The 12,678-nt window shown below is 39.8% G+C and overlaps 1 protein-coding gene across 3 annotated transcripts in view; it reads left to right on the top strand.

Moving 5' to 3' along the window:
- The window catches only part of LOC309334198 (THO complex subunit 2-like), a 56,796-nt gene extending 46,146 nt beyond the window's left edge, over positions 1–10,650 (top strand). Inside the window, exons 32-39 of one of the 3 annotated variants that reach the window (XM_081848372.1) lie at positions 231–289; positions 1,823–1,858; positions 5,068–5,205; positions 5,460–5,529; positions 5,616–5,770; positions 6,110–6,186; positions 6,275–6,322; positions 9,826–10,650. In XM_081848372.1, the coding sequence (XP_081704498.1) occupies positions 231–289; positions 1,823–1,858; positions 5,068–5,205; positions 5,460–5,529; positions 5,616–5,770; positions 6,110–6,186; positions 6,275–6,302 (563 nt within the window). In that variant the 3' untranslated portion in view covers positions 6,303–6,322; positions 9,826–10,650. The other 2 variants (XM_081848371.1, XM_081848370.1) reach the window with 2 other exon arrangements.
- Positions 10,651–12,678: the final 2,028 nt, after the last annotated feature.

Below are 12,678 nucleotides of genomic sequence, written 5' to 3'. Positions count from 1 at the left end.
CTTCTGTTCTCTTAACTGTAACACATAATAGGGTAGAAGGTTTTGATTTTGATTTTTTTAATGGAAGCTGCGTGCCAGTTAACAGATTAAGCCATTACTTGTTTTTCGTGGGAAAGTTCCATAAAATTGGTAAACCATCTTGAATATCTGAGGCTCCAAGCACTGATGACCTGACTCACGTTGACTTTAACGATTTAATAAATTAGTTCATTCCTCTCTCTCTTTTCTAGAACAAAAACGTCGCAAAGTTGATACCCATTCTTCTCCATCACATTCCTCAACAGTAAAGGTTAGTATAGCCTGAGGAAGGCAGCGCCCATTTTAGGCTCTCGGTGTTTGGAATGCCAGTGTTCGACTTCCTTCAAGTTTTGTGCCAACTGGAGCCATTGGAGGTTTTATATTGCATTACGAAATGCGTTATTTTTCTTGGTTTGGTGGACTCTTTTTTCATATTAAAATTTTTAAAAATTTTTTTAAAAAAAATTAGAAAAAGAAATTAAAAGCTTCAAGGACCTAGCACAAATGTTGTAAATAGAATTTGGAAGTGTCAAGAATTTTTTTTTAAAAAAAACAAAAAGTGCCTCACTGTTTTTAAACAGTCAGATATATTTTTGGAGTGCAGTGGTAGCTACAAGCAAACGAGTGTCTTGCAGCACGCAGAGAGAGGAGCCTATTTTTCCTGCACTAATGTTGAAGAATCTGTAGCACTGAAGAGTTCCTGGAGGATTGTGGGATATGCGATACCTCTGAATTCACCAGGCTTCTTGATGAGCTTCATACCACGGTGTGCCTTCCAAGGAGGAGCCTTGAAAAGGAGCCCCGTTTTAAAGTCTCCTTGGTGATCAGTTCTCCTGTAGTTGTGTATATTCAGTGAGCAGGCAGCTTCTGTTGCACCTTTCCTGCGAGGTTTTTTATATTCCAGTGGGTTCCCACCCTGTTGAGCTCTGCGTTACGCTTAAGCCAGATGCGGCAGCCAAAACCTTCCACCCAGCAAAGAGAAAACCCCCAGCAGTCGAGTGCAGCACAAAACCATGGCTGTAGCCTTCTTGAAGACTCAGGGTAGCAATTCCTTGCTCCATGTTTATAATTTTATTTCTAAACCAACTAAGCTCATGGAATCTTTGAATTTGCAGTACGTTGAAGCTTTAAAACTGTAAGTTACCGATGCGTCATCAGAGAAACTGGGATGGATTATGTGGGTGTGTCGCCATCTTGCCAACATTTAAAAAAAGCTTTCTCTTAAGACGTTGGCATGAGGTGTAGAGCAGCTGGATGGAGTTGTACAATTTCATTAAAGTTTTTGAGTAATAATAGATAGTTGGGATGTTGATCCTCGGGATGTTTGCTTGGGAGTAAGTCCCATCGGTATCAGTGGAATTTGGTCCCAGGCAAACGTGTGGCAAAGATTGCAGTTTTCATTTATAGTAGTATTGTTTTCTATGCATCTATTTAAATAGCTGCATTTATAGCTATTTAGGGGAATGCTATTCACATGTTTAATGTTAAGTCAGGAAGGTAGAGAATTTCTCTCCCCACCTCAACCCAGTTGTATAGCTATTACTTGTAAATATAGCACTTCAATAAAAAAAAAGATTAAGATATAATGCGGGTTTGGGTGCTTAAAAAAAACTAATTGGCAAACACATTATTTTGTAGCTAGGTTGTTCTTATTATTTAAGTGCATATGAGAAGTATTAATACTTCATTTATTCCCAGAAGGAGTAGCTGTTTTTTGTTTCAAGGGTATGGCCCTGCTTCCCCAAGTTCCTGAGTTTCTGAGAACTGTGCGACCTTACGTGTCATCTCCATTCATTTTCTACAGGACAACCTCAGCGAACTCAAGGACTCTTCAGCAAAGGTTTGAATCTTTCAATCACTCACAGAAAATAAATAAAAAACAATGGTTTTTGCAGGTTCAACTGTGACAATTTTATAACATGGGGTACATTATAAAAATATGACACCAGGTGGTGCTGTAGCGCTGCAATCCAAAATCAATGGTAAATTGCATTGGGATCTCTCTTTCTCTTTCTCTATAGACAGTGCTTTTTTCTGGGGGGTGGTATGCAGGGGTACACATACCCCTAAACATTTTGTGAATCTAAGTTTGGCCTCATTGTGGGGCAGTATTTCAATATGAGTAGGAAAATGAGAGTATCTATAAACATTTTTAGAAAAAAAAGCACTGGATATATTGATATATAGGAGTTTTTCATAGCATTTTTAATATCTGTGTAGACCCTGCCTGCGTTAGCACCGCAAGATGCATTGCAAGCTATGTATGAATTGTGCAAACCTGGCTACCGCAACATGCCGCACTGCTTTAGTGCAATATGCCCACTGGTTTTCGGACTGTGTTCTAGGAAGCCCTACAAAACTTTTTGGGGCTTCTTCTTCAAGGTCACACTTTCAGTTAAAGCAGGGCATCCCTGGGGCACGTCAGCCCCCCCCCCCCAGTCAGCCCTAGAAAATGCACTGGAATCCTCTACAACTATTCTGTGGTAGACATTCTTCAATAGTCTGATCAATATTGAAAGTATTCCCTGAAGGCAAAAAAAGTTTGATAACCACTGTGGCATATGAGCAACCAGGGGGGCTTGTCTTTTACCAAGGTGGTTGGAATGATTCAGCACTTTTGATACGATTATTCCCTCCTGTCACTTCATTAAATCCCCCTGTTTGCACTTAAGCTTTTATAATGTATTTGTGCCATATTTTTCTAAAGAGTTTTTGCTTGTTAGGAAAGCAGCATCTAGCATTTCTGTCCCAAATTGTTGCAGTTACATGTGTTTCCCCCTATGCTTTTCCTCAGCTGCCAGCTATGCTGAATGAAATGGGTTTTTTTTAAAAAAATATTCTATTTTTCACTGGGTTTTAGTTGGAAAAAGCATTTATTCTTTGTGCAAGCGACAGTTCCATCTACGTGCACAAGCTGAAACTTCTATGTTGTCTTCAAGGATTGCCCTTCAAAGGGCAAGTTTACTGCAGCTAGTGGCTTTGGAAGCAATCTCCTGAATCAGAAATCTAGGATTGCTTTGGGGTTGGGTGAAAAGCAGACCTGGCCAGTGCTGTAACCTAAAAAATTAAAAATGCAGGTAGATTTGTCTGACCCAGAATCACCTAGAAGCTGTAATTCTGAATGCCGAACCCAGCAATTCCATCTCCTCCTGATAAGTGCTGAACCCAGCAATTCCATCTCCTGATAGTCCCATCAACTGGTTTTTAACTGACAAATCTCATTTGGACCTCCCTCCCACATTGTACCTTCCCTCTTAATCTAAATAGTCTATCCAGTAAGCCATTCTCTCTTCCCAACACCCAACAGTAATAGTACACAACACTTCAGAAACATGTTAAAACAATTTATGGAGTTCCCTGCTGCAAGATGTGATGGCTGTTGCCTTTAAAAAGGCATTAGACAGGTTCTTGGGGGATAGCTGTATTAATTAATACCAGTTGCTAGGGAACAATAGCAGAAGTCTGTTGCTCTTGGTCCTGGTTGCAGTTTTCTGAGCAGCATCTGACTGGCCTCTAGGGAAACCAGGATACACCAACCTGATCTAGCAGGGCTGCTCTTAGGTTCTTGAAAGAATGGGGAGTACACTGATTTAGGTGTGGCAGTCAGTATGAGATGATAACGGATGCAACATTTATGGTTTCATTAGGAAGGGGCAAAGTTGCTTTGACAGGTGAGGGAGGAGACTTGCTGATTTGCTTAGGGATATATCCGCGATTAAACTTGCAACCCTCTGCTTCCAGTATATTTTATTTGGGGGTTTTTTTGTACTTCAGAAAAGCCAGAAATAATAGGTTCTCTTGGGGAATAATTGCATATAGTTAGAAATAGCAGGCCCGGGTAAAGATTTCTGTTCTTGAATGGCTCCCGTGGGGAATGCTATTTCAAGAAAAACCCAAAAGTTGGGGAAATGCAGAATGTGAAGACTAAACTAGGTGGATATGGAAGATCCCTGAACAAGATCACACAATTTTTTTGTTTAAAAGCAGCCATGAAGGGTGTGTGTGTGTGTGTGTGTGTGTGTGAGAGAGAGAGAGAGAGAGAGAGAGAGAGAGAGAGAGAGAGAGTGAGTGAGCAAGTGAGCAAGTGAGACTGGTGCCAGGTATGGAAAATCTGATAACTCTCTTCATGTATTTTTTACGATTTAAATTCCCTCATTCCCTGAAGCTATTTGCCCTGCAGGGAAAAAAAAAAACCATATAGGTATGTGGGGAATATAAACTGGGAAAATGCCAGGCCAGTCAGTTTAAACAGAGAAAAACTGAGCATATTTAAATATGTGTTTAAATATGTGATCAGATTGACCTGCCCCTGTTGTGTGGCTGCTTTTATTTTATTTTTGAAAATTTTGATATATCCTAACTACAGATCTTCTATATCGTACTAAGTTTGGAACACGGCTTGCTCTATTTTTCTAAGTAATTTATGCAGTTATTTTTAAAATAGGGAAATAGCTACTATGCAATATTATTGTAAGTAATTTTATGAGTTCTGTGCTAACCCATCTCCGAACTTGAATGAAAAATTATATTCATGCAACATTTCCATGTGCTGTCTTCTTTCTTGCTACCGAAGCTTAGTTATTTCATATAATCACCAACAATAAAGGCAAACGGTAGCATACAGTTTTATGTACCTTTTATAAATGAGCTTGATAACAAATCTTTTAGGAAGCAAGTGTAGTCTACATCATTAATGTTTCTCATTATTTAAATAGACTGGATTCACAATTAAGTTTGGAGTTCTACAATGCAAGCATGCTTGAACACCACTTTTGTCTGTTGTCCTTCTGTTACTGAAATTTCAGGATTCCAGTATGTAGTAAGTCACAATGCTGAGTAAAAAAATAAAATTGTGAAAATATTTTTTCCAGCTTTACTTTGAATTCGAGATATTCAAGGAATTTTTCAGAGTGGTACATAAGGAAAAGCAGAGAGACTGCCAGAGATGAAAAATAAATATTTCTGGATTTCTGCAAAAGAGAATTATTTTAGTGCACCCGTCTTGACAGATAAGCTTTAATCCTTGGTAATGTTGCCTTAATTTAACAGCACTACATTAACCACTCAACTCCAACACTGTCCAAGAGTAAAGAGAGAGAAGTGGACAAGAAAGATTTGGACAAGTCAAGGGAAAGATCCAGAGAGAGAGAGAAGAAAGAGGAAAAGGAAAGGAAAGATCGAAAAAGGGTTTGTGACTTATACATAACAATTTTAAACTGTGGTTCTTAAAATATGACGACAGGTTTCAGCAAAGTTTTTAATGACTGCTTCTTGATTTCACTAAGACAAAACAGGAAGCAAATTACTACAATTTGTGGTGCAAGGAGGCACTTCAAAGGAAGAAGCAGCTTTTAACAAATCAGCTCTCTTTAAGCATAATATTTAAACTATTGTTTTGGAGATCCATGTGTATTAAATTTATTAATGTTGTATCTGACTAGGATCATTCAAATAGTGATCGGGAAGTGCCTCAGGATTCAACCAAACGTCGCAAAGAGGAAAATGGAACAAGTACGTTCTCTCCTGCTTTTTCTTTCTTTGACAATGCCTAGGTGCTGATATGAGTGGCTCTATTTATGTAGCTTTTGTCTTTCCAGCTGGTTCTTCCAAACATAGTAAGAGTGAAAGTCCTTCAGATTCTCCCCACTCCAATGAGAAGGAAAAGGACAAAAGCAAATCAAAATCTTCCGGCAAAGAGAAAGGAGACTCAATAAAAGTTGAAAAGATGGAGAAAAGCTCTGGTAGCAAAAAGGCAAGTCAGACTCCCCCCCCCCCATTAGTAAAATCATTGTCATATTCAGTGGATTTTAGGTAGCATATGAAGTTTGTCCTTCATAATAATAATAATTGCATTGAATATAGAGTTGAGATCAGTAGCTTTTTAATGAGTGTGTGTATGTGTGAATGCAAGCTTTCATTTTAATGTATGAAGTAGGGTACAACAAACAGAAATTTTGTTTAGGAAGAGTAAATACCTTGTTCTTTTTTTTCCTTTCACTAACCTGGCCTTTCCCACTCCTGTGAAAGAAGAATCAAATGTGTTATGTATAAGTTATTATTTCTCCTCATGTTTTAAACTTGTTTTGTGTAGGAGTCCAGACATGATAAGGAGAAAACAGAGAAAAAAGAGAAACGGGATAGTACTGGAGGAAAAGAAGAAAAGAAACAATATCCTTTCACTGTGCCATTAGTCTTTGTGTCTGTTGGTTTCCCAAAAATTTAAAACAACCAAATTTCCCTTAATCTTTTGATTTACTCATAAGTCTTCAGACAAACACAGATAATGAACAATGTTCTGACCAAGGTGAGAATAACTTCTTCATCTTCTCTCTTCACTGGAGATGGGAAAGAATCTTCCTTGCCAAGTGGATTGATGGAAGAGGTACAGAGTGATCTGTTCCCTCCTTTGCCAGTCTGCTACATTTCTGGGCTTCTTGTGGAGGAAGATACTTTCCTTTCTCTGCAGCTAGCACAAAAATAAGGTGGACTGGCAGAGGAGGGATGGAGCAATCGGCTCCTCCTCTTCTGGCCTGCTTACCCACCTGCATGAAATTCCTGACTGCTTATAGCTTCTAGGCGAGTTGTTAAATACAGTGGTACCTCGGGTTAAGAACTTAATTCATTCTGGAGGTCTGTTCTTAACCTGAAACTGTGCTTAATCTGAAGCTAATCTTAGCTAATGGGGACTCCCACTGCTGCCGCACGATTTCTGTTCTCATCCTGAAGCAAAGTTCTTAACCTGAGGTAATATTTCTGGGTTAGTGGAGTCTGTAACCTGAAGCATCTGTAACCCGAGGTACCACTGTATGGGGTTGTGGATCTGTGGCAGACGTAATTGCTGATAGCCAAGTTAATGCCAACTGAAAAACTCAGCAGTCCTAAATCCAGCTCTTTTAACATCATATTGATGTTAAAAAAGGCAAACCTTCTCTCTCTCTCTCTCTCTCTTCCTTCATAGAGAATGACTGTAAAAAAGCATACAAATATAATGTCAAACCACATTATATGTGTAAAAAAATAGTGCCGAATCCCAAATAGTAGTCTCAGAGGTTTCTCTATAGCCAAGACTAAAATCATACAGTAACCCATGGATTCGTTCTGTCACTTGTTTTAAAGGAAAGCTTTCTATACCATCAAAAACTGCTGTGCAGACTGGAGTTTTTGTCACTCTAGCTTTATTAACATAAGTCATTTTTCAAAAAGAACTCTCAAGTTGATCAGTTAATAGAAAAATTCTACCAAGGTAGCCAGGTTAACCTGTAATCCCTTCAAATGCCTTGGTCGCGCTAGTCTATGATCTCCAGCAGGCTAGGCACAAGGGGGAAAGCTGTTTCCTAGTTCTGCTGGATCTCTCAGTGACCTTTGAGACAATCGACCATAACATCCTTCTGGAACGTCTAGAGGGGCTGGGAGCTGGGGGCACTGTTATACAGTGGTTCCGCTCCTTCCTCCTTGGCCGTGTCCAGAAAGTAGTGTTGAGGGATAAGTCTGGGCTCTCACTTGTGGGGTGCCTCAGGGTTCCATCCTCTCCCCCATGCTTTTTAACATCCACATGAAGCCGCTGGGAGAGATCATCAGGAGGTTTGGACTGGGTGTTCATCAATATGCGGATGATACTCAGCTCTACCTCTTTCAAATCAGAACCAGTGAAAGTGGTGAACGTCTTGTGTGCGTGCCTGGAGGTGGTTGGAGGATGGATGGTGGCTAATGGATTGAGGTTGAATCCAGACAAGACAGAAGTACTGTTTTGGGGGGACAGGAGGCAGGTGGATGTGGGGGACTCCCTGGTCCTGAATGGGGTAACTGTGCCCCTGAAGGACCAGGTGCGCAGCCTGGGAGTCATTTTGGACTCACAGTTGTCCATGGAGGCGCAGGTCAATTCTGTGTCCAGGGCAGCTATCTACCAGCTCCACCTGGTACGCAGGCTGAGACCCTACCTGCCCGTGGACTGTCTTGCCAGAGTGGTGCATGCTCTAGTTATCTCCCGCTTGGACTACTGCAACGCGCTCTACGTGGGGCTACCTTTGAAGGTGACCCGGAAACTGCAATTAATCCAGAATGCGGCAGCTAGACTGATGACTGGGAGTGGCCGCCTGGGCCACATAATACTGATCCTGAGTGATCTGCATTGGCACCCAGTACATTTCTGAGCACAATGCAAAGTGTTGGTACTGATCTTTAAAGCCCTAAACAGCCTTAGTCCTGTATACCTGAAGGAACGTCTCCATCCCCATCGTTCAGCCCGGACACTGAAATCCAGCGCCGAGGGCCTTCTGGCAGTTCCCTCATTGCAAGAAGTGAGGTTACAGGGAACCAGGCGGAGGGCCTTCTTGGTAGTGGCACTCGCCCTGTGGAACACCCTCCCATCAGATGTCAAGGAAATAAGCAGCTATCCTATTTTTAAAAGACATCTGAAGGCAGCCCTGTTTAGGGAAGATTTTAATATGTAATGCTGTATTGTTTTTAACATTTGATTGGGAGCCGCCCAGAGTGGCTGGGGAAACTCAGCCAGATGGGCGGGGTATAAATAAATTATTATTATTATTATTATTATTATTATTATTATTATTATTATTATTATTATTAGAAATGACCATACTGTGGCAGGGCCAGCCCAATATATTTTGTTACCTGAGGTGAACCACAAAATGGTAAACCCCGCCCCCCCAAAAAAGCAACCTTATCTGATGGTTGAAGTGTGAATCAAAGGCTGTTGTTTGGAAGAAAGGGCCTACTAACAAACATGCTGGACAGGTGACCCCAGAGGGCAACCCCCACCATTTTCTTGCTAGGGGTGGGAGGAAACCAGCAGTGCCTCCTGTTTGCCAAGAGGATGCTGAGGAGGCAACAGATCTGGTTTCCAGGAGCACTCCACATCTGTAGCTGCCACTCTGGCTGCAGCAGCAGCAGAGATCTGCCCCTGTGGATCCTGCTGCCTGAGGTTATTGTCTCACCTTACCCCATATATGGGATGGCCTTGTATTGCCACATACGTATTTGTGGGGATAGGACTTATTTAAAGAAATGTCATGGAGATTTCGATAAATGCTGAGATTACTGTATATCATGAATTCCATTTCAGTCAAAAGATAGAATTATGTATGCTAATACTTGAAATAGTAATGGTAAAAGTTTGTCCATTTCTGATTAAAAGTCAACATGTTCAGATGTCAAGCTTTAACATGCTGCTTCAGCTATCAGTGGCTGCCCAGGTATTCTGTAAGTGTCAAAACAATGCTTACTTTGGGCATTCACGAGGTGAAGGGAGCTATCTCACTTTTTTTATTCTTAATCCATTTATCTAATTTAGGAATTCCGAAGGGCACTGGCAATCTTACCGCTTGTCACGTTTCACTTCTAACATAAAAGTTGCATTCTTACTATATACAAAAGAAGGTTTTTGTTACAGATGGCGTTGCTCTCAGATTAAATTAAATTCAGTTTGTATCAAGTAATTTTCCCCTAAGTTACCACAGACTCCTTTTTCTACGTTTGCTCTTGGGCTGATACTAGGGCTGTAACTGCACAATGGGGACACGTGGTGCTTAGTTTTGTGCAGTGTTGCATCTCTTCAAAGGAGAATTCTCTCCTGTTCATCTATGGGAAGTATAGCATCATGTTATGAGTGATGCTAATCCATTTGGGGCTTCATGCCACTGTAAAAACTGGGCATCTTTTTTATGCACTTTGTTTATCTGAGTGAGAGCAACTTCAGGCTATTCTGCAATCTTAGTTCTGTTAGTTTCAGCTCCTGATCCTTATGAAATAGATTTAATTGTCCTGATGTTCTCTCTCTTTTTTAGGCAGGTTTGAAAATGAGAAGATTCTGAGGTGTGACCATATATGTATTTTCCGGAATATACATTGCACAGAAGATTGCGAATGAAGAGGACCCATCTGCATCTCCTTAAATTATTCAGTTCTTTGCTTTATTTCCCTCCCATTGCTGAAGATTTGATTGTTGAGTTGTACATTACTGTATTTTTGTTGGTTAGCTTCTTAAACATTTATTTTCAGTACCTGGCTGAAAGTGTTACATGTTCCATATTTTAGCACAATGTGCTGCAAATTGTTGCCATCGTGCAAATGAGGTTTATACGTGTACAGAGTTTCACATTAGGTTACCCAAATACTGCCTGATTTCAGTAATCCTTTTCAGATGGAATTGAAACATTTGCTGTGTTTGAAAACCCAACAAATAAACAGTTGTTGAACCTTTGGAATTTACCTCATTTAAAATCCAGTTTTTATTTATTGTTTCTAATATCAATAACTAAAACCAAGTGGGAGCATTGTTTTTGTGCGGTGCTTAAGAATTATTTGTATATTATGTGCACAGCATTTCACCAGTTGAAAAAAAAAAAGGAACCCTCACTTATTGTTCCCTGCAACACCTTATATGTTTGTCATAATGTTTCTAGAAATTGGGAAATACTTCATTCCAAACAGAAATTTAAGAATTAGGTTTTCATATTACAGCTACAGGAGCTTTGTATCGCTGGACTTTAGTCAGGAAAAAAAAACGTTTCACAATGACATTTCTAAGAAAAGTAAAACAATTTTTTTATCTGAAATTCTACCAGTGTAACCTTTTTTTCTAAATAAACAATAGTTTTCTCAATGGGTCGTAAATCATTGTGTGTGTTGCTTATTCAGGTGGTTCTGTACTGTAATTCTAACTGTCGTATACTTTTGTCCTCTTCAGTCAACTTTGACACCTAATATATTTTTATTTTATTTTATTTCATTATTTTATTTCATAAGCTTTAGGGAATATTGCAGCCCAAGCAGTGGTGCAGCTAGGACTACACCTAAAGCAATGAAAAACAGGGCCACAAAAAACACTGTGCAAATGTTTGCTTGCTTTTTAAGGGTTTGGGGAAATATATCAAATTTGCCACAAGCTCACCATTACCATCTAGTGTCACATTTTATAATGCACTTAAAACATCACATTTGCAGCTGTATAGCTGACTCCCTTGCTGGAGTTCTGTTATTCTCATCGTTTACATAAATTCTGCCTCTCCTTTTGATAAAAGAAACCAGCTTTTTACCTGATGTGTCATCCATCCTCTATTTCAACCAAACAGTTTTGTCTTTACGACCAATACAGGATGGAGAGGAGCAGATAGAAACACCAGTTCGTTAGCATGACTTTAAACATCTATGTCTATAATGAAAGAAGTGGGTTGGGAGCAGAGTCAAGAGCACCAAGAGAAAATTGTCACGTCTGCAGCAGCATAAAAGGGCTGCGAGGTTAAGTTTTATGTGGGTTTTGCATCTAAAATGATGTTCTCGTACAACACAAGAGCTTCCACAGAAGTGTATCCCACCATTTTTATGACTAGCACACTCACAAGAACTGCTGAAAGGGGGGTGGCGATGAAGGCTTTCAGAGCTGATTTGTAATTGAAGTTTGGAAAAATACAACTGGCTTGTTTTGCTTTGTGTATGACTGCCATGGATATATCAGGAGAAACAACAGGTGTTGAATTGTTCTGGCTGGATTATCCTGAGTGTTTGAGGCCCATACTGTGCTTTTTAAAAAGAGCAACCCATAACTTGTGCATTGGATGGGTTTTTAAGAAACACACACCCTTAAACCAAGGGCCATTGAGACTCAGTAAAATCAATTCAGCTGTGCGCACAGAGATTGTTCTTTATTGACCCAGTCTGGAAAATAAAATTATGGACTGCCTACAAAAAAACAAGTGTCTGGAAATCAGACTCCTCTCCAGCTAATTTGTAATGATTTCTCTGGCAGAGAGGGGACGTAATAGGTTAAATGTTTAATTTTCTGTCTTTGTAGGGGGTTTTAATAAATCCAGGAAGCAGAGATACCCCTATTTAGAGCTTTGAATAGCTAAATTGTGTGCAGCCTTTGCTCTTTGCACACAGCGCCCCAGGCCTATTTTTTTTGTGGGGGGGGGGTGTGAGCAAATCATACTTGAAGCTTTCTGTTGGCTTGTTCTTGTGGATTTAAAAAAATAATAATAATCTGAAAAACTATTCCCTTTTATGGTGCTTGAAATAAAAAGGCTGTGTAGTCTGCATCTCTAGAAGTCTATAGCCTTGTCTTAAAGTTGGGGGATGGGGAATGCAGAGCGGGCATTTCCCCTACTTTCCTGACATGGTGCAAAAAGAAAGAGTAGTAAGGAAATCGTCGTCATCCCCCGCAAGCCAAGCATATTGAACTGTATTTACCCTTAAGATCCACTTCATTTAGGAACTGAAGTGATGTGGAAGATATGTTAAAGCCCAAAGAATGTGGTCCTCAAAAAATTTATTTGGATTGGGAGATGCTGACCATCATACTAATCTGTATTTTGGAGGTACTTATTTCATTAAAAAGAAGTGTCTGTAAAATATGTTTCTCTAAAATAATGCCTGGTAAGCAGCTGAATGAATTTTTTCAAGGGATTTACAGCTACGCTGAATAATTCACTGCCAGTAAAAGAAACCTTTCAATTTTAGATTTGGCATAGCCTAAATAGACTTCATTTGGGACAGAAAGTATTCCAGATTTCACATCGCATGATGGCCCATGTGACTGCAGCCTGATTGTCTTACATTTGTTTGTAATATGCAGATTGGTCATAAATCAGCATATTTCTTATGTGCTTAGATACAGGCCTGGTTCACACACTAATTGAAACCAAA

This window comes from Podarcis erhardii (assembly GCF_964252035.2).
Source record: "Podarcis erhardii genome assembly, chromosome: Z".
Classification (NCBI taxonomy): Eukaryota; Metazoa; Chordata; class Lepidosauria; order Squamata; family Lacertidae; genus Podarcis; species Podarcis erhardii.
Note: the sequence above shows the minus strand (reverse complement) of the source record. Positions and strands in the feature narration are given on the sequence as shown.